Source organism: Carassius gibelio, chromosome B2, assembly GCF_023724105.1.
Source record: "Carassius gibelio isolate Cgi1373 ecotype wild population from Czech Republic chromosome B2, carGib1.2-hapl.c, whole genome shotgun sequence".
In the NCBI taxonomy this organism is placed as follows: domain Eukaryota; kingdom Metazoa; phylum Chordata; class Actinopteri; order Cypriniformes; family Cyprinidae; genus Carassius; species Carassius gibelio.
This window is the reverse complement of record NC_068397.1, coordinates 31,775,898-31,795,307: the sequence shown is the minus strand read 5'-3', so window position 1 is coordinate 31,795,307 and position 19,410 is coordinate 31,775,898. Positions and strand designations below refer to the sequence as shown.

General features: G+C 42.4%; 1 protein-coding gene across 5 annotated transcripts in view; it reads left to right on the top strand.

The window, feature by feature from the left end:
* Window positions 1-19,410, top strand: part of ptprsb (protein tyrosine phosphatase receptor type Sb) — an 87,267-nt gene that overhangs the window by 62,641 nt on the left and 5,216 nt on the right. For 3 of the 5 annotated variants that reach the window (XM_052548396.1, XM_052548392.1, XM_052548393.1), the window contains 15 exons: window positions 816-842; window positions 1,223-1,340; window positions 2,338-2,931; window positions 4,218-4,312; window positions 5,248-5,501; window positions 7,139-7,226; window positions 8,328-8,543; window positions 9,217-9,374; window positions 11,489-11,601; window positions 12,416-12,513; window positions 12,657-12,780; window positions 15,248-15,423; window positions 15,507-15,626; window positions 17,705-17,859; window positions 18,831-19,116. In XM_052548396.1, coding sequence (XP_052404356.1) covers window positions 816-842; window positions 1,223-1,340; window positions 2,338-2,931; window positions 4,218-4,312; window positions 5,248-5,501; window positions 7,139-7,226; window positions 8,328-8,543; window positions 9,217-9,374; window positions 11,489-11,601; window positions 12,416-12,513; window positions 12,657-12,780; window positions 15,248-15,423; window positions 15,507-15,626; window positions 17,705-17,859; window positions 18,831-19,116 — 2,622 coding nt within the window. The remainder of the gene's footprint in view (window positions 1-815; window positions 843-1,222; window positions 1,341-2,337; window positions 2,932-4,217; window positions 4,313-5,247; window positions 5,502-7,138; window positions 7,227-8,327; window positions 8,544-9,216; window positions 9,375-11,488; window positions 11,602-12,415; window positions 12,514-12,656; window positions 12,781-15,247; window positions 15,424-15,506; window positions 15,627-17,704; window positions 17,860-18,830; window positions 19,117-19,410) is intronic. The other 2 variants (XM_052548395.1, XM_052548394.1) reach the window with 1 other exon arrangement.

The window sequence follows — 19,410 nt, the reverse complement described above, 5'->3', positions numbered from 1 at the left end:
CACGCCACACCCTCAGCAAAATATGACCAGAATTCATCCTTGACTTGCTATTCAGAAGTTAGATATTTCTGGTAAAGGTCTTACATTTCGTTAGCCACTATAGGTAAGTAAAAGAATAGCAAAGCACAATAAAATGTAAATCAGTATGTGCTACACACTCGTGTGTTTATGATTATTATAAAACAATTTGATCTTTAAAAATAAAAGTAAAATAACTGGAATCGACTGACACGAAGGAAAATTCTAGTTATAAATGACCTCATCAAAGATTATATATGGTGAGGTTTTGGGTTTTTATTCATTAATGTTTTCAGTCAACATGAAATTAAAATGTATCTCATTTCCTTTCCTAATACGTGTTCCTCATCTTCCTGTGATCGTCTCATCACCGGTCATATGAAACACACTTTCACATCAATCCAGCAGGAGAAAATCACGGCATGACCTACATTTATTTCTCATTCAATATCCCGTTTCACTCAGAAGTGCATCACATGACAGAAGTTAAATGGGTCATGGATGCAGTTTCATACAAGTTTCAAGTTTTGAATCTTTTTACACAATACTGGCCAAAACAGCATTCAAAATAACAACAGATGCTAAGTATTATACTTATTTATACTGCCTGTACAGAATCAGTCTGATCTGAATGAACAGACACTGAATGAATCTCACTCTGCGTCTCACTTCATCTCTTCTCTTGCTCACTGCTCGTTCATTCTGTCCTTCACTAAATGAATCTCACCCTGCTCTCCTCCTACGCTCCGCCTGGTCATCACTGATTCTCTCACATCTCTGTGCTGCCGCGCCGTTAGAGGAACACGGATGGGACGGCGCTATACGTGAGTATGAACTTCAGCTTTATGTTCAGAGAAGCTTATGAAAGCACAGCTGAGACAGAAAGATTTCAAAGCCCTTCAGAGCTGCTGGATCTGAACCGCTTCACTGCATGAGTGTGTGTGTGTGTGTGTGTGTGTGTGAACCTCTAACACTGGAGAGCACTTTCATAGACCCTCTCGAACACAGATTACAGACTGAGAAGTATAGTAACCCAAAACATTGCTGGAGAAAATGAACGAATGAATGAGGCAGTAACATATAATCAGAGCAAGTGTGAGGTCGGAGATCACTGATCAGAGAGAAGTGCTTAAGATTACATTGCAGTTTCTGGCACTGAATGACTTGATACTGTGTGTGTGCGCGCGTGTGTGTGTGTGCGTAGGAGCTGATGCTGGAGGATCTGCAGCCTGAGACGCTGTACTCCATCAGTGTGGCGGCCTACACTATTAAAGGAGACGGAGCTCAGAGCGTCGCTCATCTGGTGCAAACACCCGTCACATGTGAGTCACTCGTCTTTGTGTGTTTCTGTATGTTGAAATTTTCCATTTCAGTTAAAAGTGTTGTGTGTGTGACAGTCAACAGTCTTTAGTCACTAGACTCAACAAAACAGAAGACTTCAGTCAAGACACTTCTTTATCCAGTCAGAAACACAGTTAGTCATTGTATGCGTTCATGACATTGGATTGGCTGATATATCTCTGGAGGGTGGAGCGTTATTCTCTATATTAACCCTGCCTCAGGTGTCTTGGACAATAACTTTATATACACGGTTCATTCACTTACTGTTACACACTGCATGAAAGGTAATTTTCAAAATCCATAATAGGTGCACTTTAATATCTTCATTCCTAAAGGCCCTTTCACACCAAGGACGATAACTATAAAGATAACAATAAAGATATGTTTCTAAAAATCACTCAATATTAAAGAATCCACACCACAAGTATAACGATAAAGCCACAGAGAAACGATATAGTAGGACTCACTTTCAGAAAAAAAATTTCTAGCTGATGAACGATAAAAATATTGATAGCCAATCAGAATCCACCCTGCTATCACACGCTCAAGACTTTAAAGCAGCGACGCGCATGTGCTCAGAGTAAACTGAAGATATCGTTCATCTTTATAGTTGTTCTTGGTGTGAACAGGGCTTTATTGTCGCATTTATCAGATTAGAGCTGTGTGATAATACAGTCACATATTGTGATGATATGTGATACGAACAATCAAGTAGTTGAGATTTACAATATAGTATATATTGCTGTGTACTGTGTGTGTATATATATATATATATATATATATATATAGAGAGAGAGAGAGAGAGAGAGAGAGAGAGAGAGGTGTGCAATAATAGATACATTTTTGCAACACCATATAAACAATTACTGCTGTAACTGCCCTGTCCAGTCAGAACACGGCACTGGAGATCTGGTCAGTGTGATGGATGTGTTTTATATGAACAGTCACTGAGAGTTTGTGTGTGTTTGTGTCCTCTAGTACCTGCTCGCCCCGTTCTGTCTGTGCAGCTGGTTAATGAGACGTCCGCTGCACTGATCTGGACTCCCCAACAATCCTCTAACCCTCTGCTGGAGATCCTGGGCTTTCGTCTGACCTATGGCCTTAAAAACGCCTCTCACTCTGTCTCTGTGGATTTCAGACCTGAGGAGCGCCAACACAGCGTGACTGACCTGCGTCCTGGATGTGTTTACTCATTCCTCCTGGCCACTAGAGGGCGATCTGGTTACAGCGAAGAGGCTCAGGAGGAGCTTTCGGTGCCCGAGTTTCCTCCGAAAGGTTTTCCGCAGCTGTCGGAGCACGTCAACACCACCTGCTGCTCGCTGCAGCTCACCTGGCTTCCTCCGAACGGCTCGGAAGGGAACGCCATTTTTACAGGATACACGCTCTCGTATGAGGAAGCAGGTGCTAGTGTTGAACCGCAGACACTGATGGTGCCCGCAGATGTGTCCAGCTACACCATTCTAGGGCTGAATCCTGACCGGGCGTACGCTGTGAGGATATCGGCTCAGAACAGCGCTGGGTCAGGCCCGTATAGCCCACAGGTGCTGTACCGAACGACAGCCTTCGACACAGGTACAGCGCTCAGGTGCTCTCGCCTGCAGTGTTGGGGGTAATGCATCACAAGTAACTAAAGTTACATAATCAGATTACATTTCTCAAGTAACTAGTAAAGTAATGCATTACTTTCTAATTTAGAAGTAAATATCTGAGTTACTTTGTTTCCATGTGTTGAGTGACAGCTCTGGTGTTGCCATGGTGACCGAGATCAGGATGTTGTGTGTGAGCATGGTCTCACTGTAGTTCTAGACTAAATATGAACAGGTTTCTCATCTCACAACAGTCAAATGCAAACCTGCAGTAATTAAATATGTTAAGACAAATATCATTTAGGTATTTAATCCCATTTTATTAACCAAAATCTTTGCTACTGACCTTTGATGATTCAATTCAACCATACTAATAATCAAAAATGACATTTGTCATTTTAGTTATTGCTGAATAGTGTTGAACTTTCTTCTCCTGTGTGGTATTCTTCATGTGATTTGTTTGAGCGGCGCCCTCTACTGTACAGATGAGAACTTACATTTCCTTCAGCCTGAGACGGATTGGATTCATTTCACTTTTGTTGTGAAAGATCTTTTTATAACTTTTTATATTAAAAAAACAAACAAGCAAGCCCTGACCAGATTTAAAAAGTAATGCATTACTTTCCATAAAAAGTAACTGAGTAATGTAATTATTAACTTTTGTAGGGAGTAACGCAATATTGTAATGCATTACTTTAAAAGTAACTCTCCCCAACACTGCTGTCCTGGGTGAGCCAGAGAACTAAACCCCGAGATCCCCCCGACACTATCCCACCCGACCCGTCACAGTGGAGGTGTGTGTGTGGGCGGCTGCAGGTAACGCTCGGCCGGTCGACGGGAGGCGGGTGTCGCAGGTAAGTGCTCAAGCGTCAGTCACAGTCCGTCTGACAGGACAAGTCTTCGGGTTCACGGTAAGACTGGAGACTTTTGCCTTTTGAGTTCCTTCACTGTCCTTCACAACTACATTTCCCAACACTTCCCAGTCCAGTTTGTGGTGTGGCACAAATGAAATGAGTGTTTGTTTGTGTGTGATTGAGTTTGTGTCTCACCCTGACTTCCTTCAAAATAACCTTCATTAGCAGCTAGCGAATCTGGGCCAGCTCTCACCGGATCTTCTGCATATGTGTCCCTGCTCACCTTCTACATCCCCCACAATCCCCTGCACAGGCCTCGGCGCACGCGGCGGACGTCTGCCTCCTCACAGTCCTGTGTGTGTGTTCCTGTTCCTTCATCATTGAGTCTCATGTGTGTTACGTGTGTGTTTTTGGACAGACGTGCCGAGGAATTTCTCTGTGAATCTGGCGACGAAGACGAGTGTGTTGCTGACGTGGGAGTTTCCGGAGAGCAGCGCCCCCTATCGCTTCACTGTGAGTCTCACAGCCATCAGCATTAGCATCTGTGACTCTATGTTCATTTGTTGTGTCCCAGTAAATCTCTTTAGAATGAGGATGTCCTCTTACTTTATAAACACCACCTGCCTCTGACTAGCAGCAAATCAACCAGCCCTTCAGTTGTCCTTCTCCTGCATCCTGTTTCAACAGGAAACACATCAACACAGGAAAGAAAACGGCGCTCCTTAAATCATTTCAATTATATTGCAAATGATTATGACTGTAGTCAAACAAACACTGGTCACAGTGGAACTGCTTTTGGTTAATATATATCTCAATATTGATTAAAAATAAGATTAATAATAAGATAATATCAAGTTTACTGCAATGCATTCTGAAATTGTCTTATAAAATATATTAGGGTGTATTCTTGAATAGGGTGTTTTCACTGAAAGTCGGTTTTGTGCACATGTGTACCAAACAAATACAGCATTGTTTTAACCACTGCACAACTCAAACTACATTGGAAAGTTCAAATATTATATATTGCTACTTTTAAGTGTCATCTTTTAAACTGTAACATGAATTGTAACATCTTGATAATTTGTTACAATGTAACAGATTATTGAGAAAGTTCTGTGTTGATTGTTGATTGGATGTTGAGATGTGGGCGTGGCATTTAAAGCCAGAACTGAATGCAAGCTTGCATTGGATTGTAAAAAAAGGGGTGGAGTTTAAGTGAGATAAATGATTGGAGAAATCCTGCATGTGGAGAAAGATCCATTTAGACTCACTGGGGTTTGGATCAGAGCTAATGTTTCTGTGAAAACCAGCCCAAACACAGTGGGATGTTTTTAGAGTTACTACACCTGACTGCAGCAAATCTGTTTTTGGGTTAGTAAACCAGGCCTTCGAGCACTTGCGGCTGAGAAAGCCCAGCTGATGTCATTGTTTTGCTCCCTGTTTCTCAGGTGGAGTACAACCGGCAGAAGATGGAGGTGGACGCACGTCTCAGGAAGGCTGTGATCCCAAACCTGCAGCCGGACACCAGCTACGACTTCAAGATCACCAGCCCCGAGGGGAACATGGGCGGACTCAGACACCGCATTCATGCCAAGACATCTCCTCCCATCCTCATCCGCCGGCCCGAGGTGGACCACACGCGAGAGACCGAAGCCACGGTCACCATCATACTGCCCTCGCTGGACCCCCGGAGCAGCGTCAGGTGCGAGCAGACTAAGGCGCAGTTTGATGATACGGTGACTGAGTGTGGAATCATGGGAGTTGTGGTCTTCATCCCCACAGATGATGCAATCCGATGGGACTCGGGCAGAAATCACGCCCCAGTCGCCCGCTCTTGAGTGTGTGGGGTAAAGCAGCGCTGTGTTATCATGCTAGATAGAGTTCTGTTATAATGCTGCTCTGTGCGCTCATCACCGGTCTTTTAAAACGCACAATATATTAAAGCGTCTTCGGTGTGTCCATATGTTTTCTACAAAACAAACCAGAAATTGAGGGGTTCTGACGTCATTGAGTTTTTGGATATTCGTAAAAAATCGTACGTATTGTGCTTTAAAGTTACTTCCCTTACCCCAATGGCAGATATTTCTGCTCATTTCAAGCACAATTTGTATTTTCTTTTTTTTCTTCTTTTTTTATAAAACAAGATTTAAAATCTTAAGTAATATCGCCTGTCAAGGAAATGCATCTGTATTCAAGAATGTCCAGATATTTGTACTAGAATACAAGACAAAAATACTGAGTAGGAAGATTTTTGTGCAGTGTGCCCAGATAGATGCACGCTTCATCATACACACACATGTGCAGCTCGCTCAAACACACACCTGAGGACGTCTGAATCATGCATGACATGCACACACATGTGCGGGAATCATCAGCCACTGCACTGTGAATAATTCAGAGCCGCAGTCCATTTGTGTTTCTGCTGAGCTCAGGAAGAAAATCATTCAGCTCCCAATGGTTTACGACTAATGGAACCAAAAAAACATGTTTGCTGTAGTTACACCAAATCAATCTTTTTGCTACAATAACCGTAGTTTAACAACAGTAATGCTAGTAAAACTGTTGTTATACATTTATATTTATTCATTTGACTGACGCTTTTATTCAAAGCTACTTTGAATAAAACTGAGGAACGCAACAAACAATTTACTTGAGATGTCAATAAACACGAGAAGTGCCTGTTATACAAGGATTCAGTCCTCGTTCAGGGACAGGAAGGGATAAGGATCAGGACATGAATGAATTCACCCAACTAGCAGATATTTTCTCTAAATGACAGTGACAGAAATGGTCATCAATGAGCCAAAAAACAAACAAACATGGTTACTACCCTTTTACCACAATAAAACCATGATTTATTTTCATACTTGGGATGCAAAATGACTTTTGATATTGTGAAAAAAAAAAAAAAAAAAAAAAGGAAAATTAAGCAAGTTTTTGCTTTAAAAATAAATACAAATCTGCCAGTGGAGTCAGAAAAACAAACTTATTTTCCCTTTGAATGATTATTGATTTTTTTCGTACTATATTGACAGCGTTATTTTCTTGTTTTAAACATGAATTCACTTAGTTTTGGTCGATTTTCCAATAAACAAGATTTAAGATTTAAGATCTTATAGTCATTTGAATAGAATTTGAAGAATGTTAAGATATTTGGACTTGAAAACAAAAAACACAGAGTAAGAAAATCTAATTTTTGTAATATAGTAATACAGACACATAGTTTATTGCTCACTTAAAAGTGCTTAAAGAATCGTTAATGAGTCATTGAATCTTAACAATTCTGTGTTTGTCAGATGCTTGAACCCAAAGCCCTGTTCTGCTCGTGTGTTTCTGCAGGAACATCTACGTGGTGGTGGTTCCTCTGAAGAGAGCGCGAGGCGTGATCCGGCATCTGAAGAGCCCAGACGAGATGGACCTGGAGGAGGTGAGAGATCTGTGATCTACTCTGCACAAATCATCTTCTCGCTTACTGCTTTGGTCTTGTTTTCTAGTATAAATGGTTTCTCACGCTTTCTTAACGATCTATAACATTTGGCCCTAATTACCACTTTCCCTGCAAAAACCTGAGACTGAAGTGTCAGCACACAAACACACACATACACAGTTCTTATTAAACCACTTTGAAAATCAGCCATAAAACCATAAAAGTGATCAATTTGAAAATCAGTGTCATATCATCTGGCTCATTATACATACATTTATAATAAAAAAATTAATTGCTCAAAAAATAATTTGTAGCCTTTGACGGATTTGGATCTCCCTGAAAACATCTGTAATCTGGTGTTTGGCAGATGATTGAAGGACTGGGAGGAACCAGCTGTTCTCAGTCTGTTATGATCATGAATGATGGACAGAATACAGCTTCCCCTCTTCAGCTCTCGCTCACCGGATGGTTAAATAGGCGTATGGGACAAGAAAAATCTTGTTAAGCCTTTAAATTATGATTATTTTTCATAATTGAATTTATTTTATTGAAATTAATTTTTCTTAATTTCAGAAAACAAAACAAAATATTTTATGTCATTTTGATTGTGAAGTAAATGCATTTAGATTCAAGAATTGTAGAAATTAAAGCTAGAAAACAAGACAACAATGCTAAGTCAGTTTTGCAGTATGGTTGTGTGTGTGTGTGTGTGTGTGTGTGTTGAGCGCTCGGTGACGCTGTTAATGAAATACAATCTCAGCAGCGTTTCTGCTCTTTCTGCTGGATGTGGAACATTGTATAAAATCCTGAGTTGACTTCCTCCTGTCAGAGGTCATACAGATCGATGTGAGCCTGAGAGAGTCTTAACAGCTGTCAGATCAATGAACACACACACACACACACACACACACACACTGTCACACACTCTCACTCACTCACACACACACACTCATTCACACACTTTTTTATCTTGATCTGGTAAATGGCACAGGGTTGAGTCCACAGATGCTGGTTTACTGTAACTGTATTATTTCCCCCTGTTTCTTCAGGTTTGTAGTTCTGGTGTTTGTGCTGATGCTGAAGATGTGTTGTGTGTTGCAGTTGCTGAAGGACATCAGTCAGAAGCAGCGAGACCCGCGTCAGCGTCAGGTGGATCTGAGGAGGGCGTACATCACCGCCCGCTTCACACCCGCCACCCTGCCAGCCTTCTTCACTCTCGGAGACCAGCTGGACTACGGAGGCTTCGAGAACCGAGCGCTAGAAGCGGGTCAGGAGTACGTGTTCTTCATCCTGGCAGAGCTCAACTCCACCACCGGGGTGAGTGTGTGTGAGTGTGTGTGTGTGTGTGTGTGTGTGTGTGTGTGTGTGTGTGTGAGAGTCAGGTCAAGTCAAGTCACCTTTAGTTATACAGTATAGCGCTTTAAACAAAAAGGATTGCGTCAAAGCAACTGAACAACATTAATTAGGAGAACAGTGTGTCAATAATGAAAAATGACAGTTAAAGGCAGTTCATTGAATTCAGTGATTTCATCATCTCAGTAAGAAATTACTCGTCATCCAGTTTTTTATATCGACTATGCATTCCATTAGTTTTTCAAATTGGTGTGTTTCACCGGGCCGTGAAGAAATATAGAGCTGAGTATCATCAGCATAACAGTGAAAGCTAACACCATGTTTCCTGATGATATCTCCCAAGGGTACCATATAAAGCGTGAAGAGTAGCGGCCCTAGTACTGAGCCTTGAGGTACTCCATACTGCACTTGTGATCGATACGATACATCTTCATTCACTGCTACGAACTGATGGCGGTCATATAAGTACGATTTAAACCATGCTAATGCACTTCCACTGATGCCAACAAACAAGAGTATGTGTGTGTGTGTGTGTGTAACGCTCCTGTGTTTGTGTGAGTGTGTGTCTGAGTGTCTGTGTGTGTGTGTCTTTGTGTGTGTGTGTGTGTGTGTAACACTCCTCTGTTTGTGTGTTCAGAAGATGTTTGTGGCCAGTCCTTACACTGACCCAGTGATCGCGCCGGACTCGGACCCTCAGCCTCTGGACGCGGGGGACGGTCTGATCTGGGTGGTGGGACCCGTGCTGGCCGTGATCTTCATCATCTGCATCGTCATCGCCATCCTGCTCTACAAGAAGTGAGTCTGAGCTCAACATGTTAGATGACGCTAGAAACACACGAGACAGAATTACCCAGCATGCCTAGCACATGGGTGTTTTTTGGGCGAAACGTGCAATAAACCAATCAGTCTCATCTTCCATTCCCTTTAAGAGCCAGTTGCACTCGTGCCATGACGGATTTGATATTTACACGGCGGAATTTGGCAAGCACAAAGACAGAACGCATGTGTTTAATAAGAAGCGTGTACACGCGTTGTGGACCCGCCTATACTAACACGCTCTTTAAATAACAAAGAAAAACATTGTGCCAGACTTTAGACCAGGTTTGAGTTGGTCTATGGCGAGACCAGCATTGCACCAGCAATGCACCTGAACACACCTCTTTTTTAGACCAGCACGCCCTTGTGCACAAAAATGGGCACAAATGCATTTGCTAATTAAACGATGTGGTGCTGGATGGGAAAATGCGAACAGCACTGGCCTGAAACTAGCAAACACACTTGTGCTTATAACAAATATCTTTCAGTGGAATCAGAAATTAGGTTTATTTTGTCTTACCACGCTGACAGATTTTTGCTCTTGTTTTAAGCATAAACTCACTTAATTTTCATTGAAAAAAAATCTAAATGCTGCATTTATGAATCCTCTTACTTATATTATTATTTCCAAAACAATATTTATTTATTTTCTTTAGAGGGATGTGACCTAACTGTCTGAGCACCCTGAATATATATGTGATGTTTGTGAAGGCCTCTTCCAGGAGCTGTAAATGTATTTCTTCTGATGAACTCTTTATACTCCCATCAGTGATCATATGTTAGTGAAGTTAACTAGATGTAATAGTTATGAGAGGAAGAGATGATGTTAACCGTCTGTATGATGAATGGAACTGATTTAGGGACAGAAGAGAATAATGTGTGATTAAATATGCAGGAAGCAGCTATTTCTGGACAGGAAGATAATCGAGTCTGAGGTGAGGATTCAATCAGATCAGCTGCTCTGGATGAAACCGGGAAAGAGGATAAACGTTATAATATTTATTAGATGTCATATATGTTAAATATATGTATGAAATTCATTATGTTACATGTTATTGTCATTTTTTGCTATGGTTTCAGACATATTGAGGTTGGACTTAACATATCAAACACACACACACACACTCATGCTCATCTTCATTAAATTACCTTAAAATGTAAATGCATTTATAATTCAGTTATCACATGCACACTCACGTTAAAAGAAGGGGGTTTATTAAGCTTTGATGAGCGGTTGCTAGGGTACAGCTTGGCTGTAAGTGGTAGTCATGGAAACAGCAGCACCTAACACGCAAGTGATTATGAGGAAAGTCACCAGAAGGAAACTTGCAGGATGTTTTAATGGTACAAAGAACTCTTATATGCCAAAAGATCAAGGCAAATTAGATTTCTCATGTCATGAGCCTTTAATGTACGCTGCAGCTCTCTTCGTCAGGTGCATCATGGGACGGCGACTTCAGACACAATCACAGTCGTGTCCCAGTTTCTGTCTTTGTTTGGCTGTGAGTGATTGTGAGTTCTGGGGGCTGTCTCAGCATGAGCTCATCCTTCACACAATCACAGGTATCTGTGTTCGGCAAATTGCTGGCGTGACCTTGCTGGCGCCGCGGGGGGCGGGGGGGGGGCGAGCGGAACACGGCGGGCCGGTCCAGCTGATAAATCTGCCCTTGGGTCTGATCCGCTCCTGCCCCTTCCATTTAGACCGGAACAGTCCAGTCCCTCGGGGCAGCCGTTAAACTGTCCCCGGTGCAGGAGCGTGTTATCTGCAGGAGGTGTCATGTAGCTGCTGCATACAAATGCATTCTATTGATCTCTCTCTGTCTCTCTCTCTCTCTCTCTCTGTCTCTCTCTCTCTCTCTCTGTCTCTCTCTCTCTCTCTCTCTCTCTCTGTGCGGCGTCTGATGGGACTCCAGTAAACCTGACAGGTAAGTGAGATCTGATCCCTCATCACTGAGAGAAGACTGAAGCAGAACAGTCTCTGTCTGGCTCTCTGCTTTATTTATGTGCTTCTGCTCTTTGATTCTTTCTCTGCCCATCAAGTTTCTTTCTTAACTGCAGTTTCTCCTCATTCTTTGTGTGTTTTAACTCATTAGCAAACGCAAGGATTCTGAGCCAGGAACTAAATGTTTGCTGAATAATGCTGAGATGATGGCACACCATCCCACCGACCCTGTGGAGATGAGACGCATCAACTTCCAGACACCAGGCACGCACACGTGCACTTACACACTCACACTCACACTTTCACACACTCCTGGTCTCCGCTGTCTTTCAGGGATGTAGAGGTCCTTTCTAGTTGCTGATCCACCATCTGGTCTGGATACGTACTGGATCCGGGCGACTGCAGTGACCCTCTGATCTGGACACAGACTGGATCTGGTGGCTACGGTGACCTCGGAACAAGAGAGAAACAGACTAATATTAGCGTAGATGCCATTCTTCTAATGATGTAGCAAGTACATCGGGTGTTATGGGAAGTGTTCCTGGTTCCGGTTTACCTAATTAATGCAGTCAAAAAACGGATTTAGATATTAAAACCAGTCAGTATGTTATGTGTAAGCCAGGTTAAAGAGATGGGTCTTTAATCTAGATTTAAATTGCAAGAGTGTGTCTGCCCATAGTGCGCCAGAACCCCCCCCCCCCACCACCAGAATTATCCAGGAATCTCCATCCAGCTACTGACCAGCTCAGCCCTGCTCAGCTTCAGTGGGTGACCGGTCTTGGCTGCAGGGTGATATGGCTGCTGGCCTTTAATTCATTTATTAATATTACTATAAATAGTCAGTATTTTCATCATTTTGTATTGATTCTTTCACTGAGCTTGTAGCGGTGCATTCTGGGATTGAAGAAGGCAGAATAGTTTATGGCAGCCTCGGTAGGCAGCACATGAGGTGTTTTATCACTCACTAGGTGTGAGGGCTCTTTCGGTGACAGCAGTCATGAGTGATTCACACGCACACAGCTGAGGTGATGTTTGGGGGTCATCTCCATGACGACCGCTGTGACCTTTGCCCCTGCAGGTATGATGAGTCACCCGCCCATCCCCATCTGTGAGCTGCCCGAGCACACGGAGCGCCTGAAGGCCAACGACAACCTGCATCTGTCTCAGGAGTATGAGGTGAGCGATGCTCCGTCACTGCGCTCAATGCAGAGTCCTGTTTTATTCATGCTGAGCACTGTCTCACACTAGAAACCACAAAAGAGCAACACATCTGATAGATTGATAGATTTGTAAATCCTGTATTTCTCTCCCTCTCTCAGTCGATTGATCCCGGCCAGCAGTTCACATGGGAACACTCAAACTTGGAGGTGAACAAGCCGAAGAACCGCTACGCTAACGTGATTGCGTACGACCACACGCGTGTGATCCTGGCTCCGACAGACGGTACGACACTGAGGCTCTGATCTGGAGTCGCTCACAGACTGAAACACTACATCAGCTCTTACGGTTTATTCACACCAAATGCAAATTGAATTATTCGCATGAGTAGATTATTTATTATAGAGGTGAATGCAAGATATTAGCCTCAATTGCATCTTCTGCGCAAGTTAAAACATTTCAACTAATTTCAACTTGCCCAAGAACACATCAGGCAAATTTTCTGCTCGTGTTGAAATATTTTAACTTACGTTGAAATGTTGATTTGAATATCTCACGTTCGTGGCAAACACGTCACGTATTTCACGTCATTTGCGTGAACTGGTACGAATTCACCTTTATTCGCGTCTTTGCATTGACTTTGTATGTAATCTACTCGCGTGAATAACTAAATTTGCGTTTGGTGTGAATCCACAATTAGATAAATTACAGGTACTTATAAAAATGTTAACAATTACAAAGGGGGGTTACATCTGAATATTTTCTCACACAGATTTAATTGATTTCTTTAAAAAATTGACTGCTTTAATATATTAGACACCATTTTTTCAGGATGCCCATTCATTAAAGGTGCCATCTGCAATGTTTGGCAAAAAAAATCAAGTCATACTCCACATTCCATACCAGATGGGGGCAGTATGCCTCAATAAAGTGAATTGGTCTACTCTAGAGTAACAAACGAGAAACGGCATAGTCTCTATGCTCCGCCCCTACCTTCACAACAACACTACAGCCATAGCCGAAGCCTAACTGTGCGTTCACACCGCCGGCGTCGAGAGCGTCAAACATCGCTCTTGCCGCTCTGCTCACGACGCTGCAGAAAGATTTGTGAGCGCTCAGACGCTCTAACGTAGATCGAATGCTTATTTTGTATTTAAAGCGGCCGCAAAGCAAACAAGCTTGTTCATCTCGTGCAGACTAACCACAAGGAGTTATAAGTTAACCTCACTGAATATTGTTGTGGACGAAATATTAGGATCCTTTACTTAAAATGAACAATCTCAGGCACCTTGGTCAACGTATCACTTTTAATTTATTTTTTATGTCCCTGTAGGCAAACAGGGACACATCATAGATTAATACAAACGCTAAACAGCAATAATCAACCTGTCCTTTATTCTGCTTGGGAACTAATGTGCCAACTCTCAAGCATTCACTGTGAGACACACGCAATTAACTCTTTTCACACGCTTTCACGCCACACATCAATTTTTTCACGCACAGAAAAACCATGAAGCAAAGAGGACACGGAGACCAACAGACTAGACAGAGCAGGTTAGTTATGGTATAATAAAATGGGTAACGTTAAGTTATAGCTAGCTAATTATCAAACGCAGCTACGATTAGCCATCGCTAACATTAGCACGTTTATCGAACAGCCTTCGATACATTTCTATGTTATAACTTCCCGAAAACAAATACACAAACATATAAAACAAACTTCTAGTGAAATACTAACAGCATCTTACTTACCAATCCAAAAGAAATGTTGCAAGTTCGGAGTCGAGCCTCATTTCTTTCAGGTCCATCAGTTGTCTCCAGCGATTAAATGCAGTGCCGATGTTTACTGTGGTTCGGCTCCTTTTCTTATCGGATTTGATTTGTGATTCCGAGCGCGGTTGTTTCCCTGTAGCAGGTGGCGCTCTCTTCCCTGAACTGAAATGAAGTACTGGGCTGTACTTTCCACATGATTGACATCAGGTTCAAGTACACGCCCACAAGCCCTGCGAGTTATTAGTGTATTGCAGGTTGGCTGATGGTTATGTTGCCCGCATACCGCCTCCCATGGCCGAAACTGGTATTACGACACCTGTCGGGCCTGGGCTAGTAATGCTAATGCTAATTAAGGTTGATATCTCTGCAGCACTATAACTTGACATTTTTTTTATGACATCATCGCCCTTATTTCTTCTCATTCTTTTGATGCGTGTAGGTCATGTTATGGATATTTTTACCTCAATTTTTGAATATGGCACCTTTAACTTATTTATTTCCTATTTGGCTTTATTTTTTAGGATTAACTGTTTTTTCCCAGGCATCACTATAAGCCAAGTGTTTCCGGTCACAGCTGTGCAAAGATCTGATTAAAAAAATAGTATCATAGCTACTAAACAATTTCTTGTTATGATTTTAAATCTGTATTTAACCTTGATCCCAAAGTAAAAAGAGGCCTTAAAGTCTGATTTAGTGATGGCTATGCTTTAAAACTTAGTATAATCTTGATTCAAGTGAAGAAGGTCTGGCAGTAATCAGGGTTGAGAGTTACTGTGAGGTTAACTCTGCCTGCTTTACATGTTTCAAAATGATCAACAGTGGAACACATCATTCAAATTTTTGAATTCAATCATTAGAATTTTAGAAAAGTAATCAAATGTACACAATTACATTAATAAAGTTACTGAAATATTTACACTGCTACATTTTAAATAGGGTAACTTCTAAAGTAACCTTCCCAACACTGTCTCTCCGCTAGGCATTATGGGTAGTGACTACATCAACGCCAACTACATCGACGGTTACAGGAAGCAGAACGCGTATATCGCCACCCAGGGGCCGCTGCCGGAGACCTTCGGGGATTTCTGGAGGATGGTGTGGGAGCAGAGAGCCGCTTCAGTGGTCATGATGACCAAACTAGAGGAGAAATCACGGGTGAGAGACTGACCCTGACCCTGACCTTGACCCTGACCCTGACCCTGACACACAGCACACTAAACACTGTTCCTCTTGTTTAGGTCAAGTGTGATCAGTACTGGCCCAGTCGGGGCACAGACTCGTTCGGGGCAGTTCAGGTCACTCTGCTGGACACCATGGAGCTGGCCACATTCTGTGTGAGAACCTTCTCTCTGCACAAGGTGAGACGCGTTTAACATCTCTACTCTCGTTCTGATCAGCATCTGGAGATCCAGAAGAACCAGACGGCAGAAGAACTCACAGATCAGGGAAAGTTTAATCTTCTCTCAAACCCTCTAGCGCCACCATCAGTTTAAAAATACCACATGCATGCTAGTTTCTCTATAGATCATGATGACCAGTGTTGGGGAACGTTAGTTTTAAACCTAATGCAATACAATATTGCGTTACTCCATAAAAAAGTAACTAACTGCATTACTTAAGGTATAGCACACTGAGTCAGAAATTTTTGTACATTAAAGAATAAATATATGACCTCATGTTGTGTCAATCATGATTACACACCGTCTCCAAAACTTTCATTCGTTATCAAAAAAATAGGACCAGGTTCGTTTTCACATCCGTAGCAAGCATTTTGATAAGAAAGGATGACAAATACAAAAAAAAAACTATGAAAATTAAATTACAGACTCATTGTGCAAGGACCTTTAGTCACTTTTTATGAAAAGTAATGCCTATTAGTTGCTTTTGCATTACGTTTTGTCACCTGAGCTGGGCTTGCTTTTTTGTTTTTTAATAATAACAAAAGTAAATTTTGGGCAGCTGTAAAGACAGCACAAGTGCTTCTGTCCTTACTCCTGATTTCTCTCAACACCAGACATGAGAGCCATCAGTTAATACATGGAAACAAAGTATCTTACGTTACTTATTTAGTAGTAGTAGCCCTTTATTGTCATTAGTCACAAGTACCAGCGAAGTTAGCCATCAACCTGTCCATACATACACAACATACATACAATACATGGGGGTAGACAGGACAGGAAGACAGGGAACTGAGGAAGAAATACAGCATAACATTAGGGAAGTGAGGAGAAATAACAACACCCAGACTATGCTCCTTTTGGGAGTACAGTATGGGAACAGGAAAAACACCTCAGCACAAAAGCACATAATCAATACACCATAAACACACGAGTTTGCAACTGGGGACGGAAATTGGGGGGGTCGATGTAATCCAGCGCAGGCAAACAGCCATCCGGTCCTGCAGCTATTACAGCGCTGGTCAGACACGCTTCCCAGACTGGAGGAACACAGCGGCGAAGGCAGGGGGTGGGGGGTGTGGGGTGAGTGCATATCTGTATATGTGTAAGAGTTTGTGTATTAGTAGGCCTGGAGAGATGAGATTCTCTCTAGATGCCTCAGTCCGCAGATTTTACAGCGTCACAGCAGGTTGCCATGGAGACAGCCTTGGTCAGATCCTAGACCGAGCCAACAATCAGCAGGTGTCTGTGGGGGGGGGGGGGGGTGCTCATCCGGGAGATCTGTCATCCTGCCAAGGCCAAAGCTGGTAGAGAAAGCCGAAAGAAGATAAGATACCAGTTGTTAGGTCTAGTAGCTGCACGGTCACTATGATTGTTAATTGTCCATTTTGGGCTCCAAATTCTCAAATTTCCTTTCCAAAGCCATGAGCTTCTCCGTGATGCTATCCATATTGCGATTAAAGGTCTCAGTGTCAATGCTGACCGCTCTGCCCACTGCAGAAGATGGTGTCAGTTGCATTGAGAGACCAGTCGATCAAATCCATATTCCAGTTTAGGAGAGCAGTGCAGAGAGAGTCTCACACAGTAGACGAGACAAGAGAAAAACAAGCGGAGCAGGGAGGAGAGCGGAGAAATGTGACTGCCTCCGTTGAGAACTGAAGAAGAGAAGTAACTAAAATATTTTGTTTTAAATTGAAAAGTAATGCAATTCTTTACTAGTTACTTGGAATCTGAGTACATCAGGTTATCTGTAATGCATTACGTTCAACACTGGTAATGACCGCTGTCAGTTCATATCAGAAAGTTATTAATACAAATGTGATGTTATATCTGGGGAAGACTTGAGTGCACAGAAACACACCTGTGACTGAGTGGGTTCCTCTAATGCAGATTAACAAATAAATTATTTAATCTACTTTACTAAATTTCAATGTAAATTTTTAGACTTTACAATTGAATACGTTTTAAGCTTGACATGACCTCCAACCCCAGTTTGGGATTGTCACACACTGAAGTGATCCTGATGCTGTTCCCTTCAGAGCGGCTGTAACGAGAGGAGAGAGGTGCGGCAGTTCCAGTTCACCGCTTGGCCTGACCACGGCGTTCCCGAATATCCCACTCCATTCCTGGCCTTCCTCCGCAGGGTCAAAGCCTGTAACCCGCCGGACGCCGGCCCCGTCATCGTCCACTGCAGGTCAGTGCTGAGTGTTTCAGGTCTGGTGTTTCTTAATGTCCTTCTACATTATTGACACACTGTTTTCCTGTTTGATACTGTAAATCTACTTTGACATGATCTGTATTATTAAAAGCACTGTGTAAATAAGGGTAAATAATAAAAATTAACAGATAAAAACATGCAGTTAGTTACAAACTACATGTAATCGAACAAACAGTGAACAGTAGTTAATAGTCTCTTATTTGCCTGATTAAGCAATTTCTTTATAAAAACAAACATATAATAAAGACACTTCATAATCAATGATATTTGATGATTTGTTAATTGCATTTAAGAGATTCCATTTTCAGTACAATATGTGCAGTTGGTTTGTAAAAGGTGTTTTAATACATATTTATACAGGATTTTAATTTTTTTAAAACCCTAACCCTAACCCTAACCCTAAGTTTTGAAAAGATTTGAGTGAGTGAGTGAGTGAGTGAGTGAGTGAGTGAGTGTGTGTGTGTGTGTGTGTGTGTGTATAATGTCATGGGTATGACACAGGTATTACAAGGAGAGGGTGACTTATGAGAACATAACCCATGTCCCCATTTTTGAAAACACTTATAAATCATACAGAATGAGTTTTTTTGAGAAAGTAAAAATGCACAAAGTTTCCTGTGAGGGTTAGGGTTAGGGCCATAGAATATGACCTCTTTTCACAAAAACAAATGTGCACACACACACACACACACACACTCACACACACACAAATACACACGACACAAGCGCCAGCAGTGTTTCCTCACGGATGTTCTGCATCATGCGTGTTCATCTGTAATCTGGATTATAGTTATTAACCGTGTAATCCCACAGTGCTTTGTTGTGTCCACATCTGTCAGCTGAACGTGTCTGTCTTGATATCAGCGTTGGGTTTAGTGAGCAGACGGATCAGGGAGTAAAGCGTGGTGTTTGATGTGTGTGTGTGTGTGTGTGTGTGTGTGTGTCAGTGCTGGAGTGGGCCGCACCGGCTGCTTCATCGTGATAGACGCCATGCTGGAGCGCATCCGTCACGAGCGGACGGTGGACGTGTACGGGCTCGTGACCCTGATGCGCTCGCAGAGGAACTACATGGTGCAGACGGAGGATCAGTACGGCTTCATCCACGAGGCGCTGCTGGAGGCCGTGGCCTGCGGGAACACAGAGGTGGCGGCGCGCAGCCTGTTCTCATACATACAGAACCTGTCGCAGGTGGAGGCCGGAGAACACGTGACCGGCGTAGAGCTGGAGTTCAAGGTACACGCCAGAATAATCAGTGCTTCAACGGGTCACAGATCTCACACATGTAGTTTGTTTGTCATGTATATGTGTTTTTAATTCATATTTTTATGATGAATTTAAACATGCATCTATTTGAGAATAAAAGTCTGCATGTTACATAAATTGCAAAGTAGTCAAAATAAATGATGAAGGCCTGGTCAAGTGTTTCCAGGGCAGTTTTAAAGTTCACCTCTGTTCGTTCTAGTTAAACTCAGTGTGTGACCTGCAGCAGTTTAATGCCGTGCTTCACATGATTGTGTCTGTGGTTCT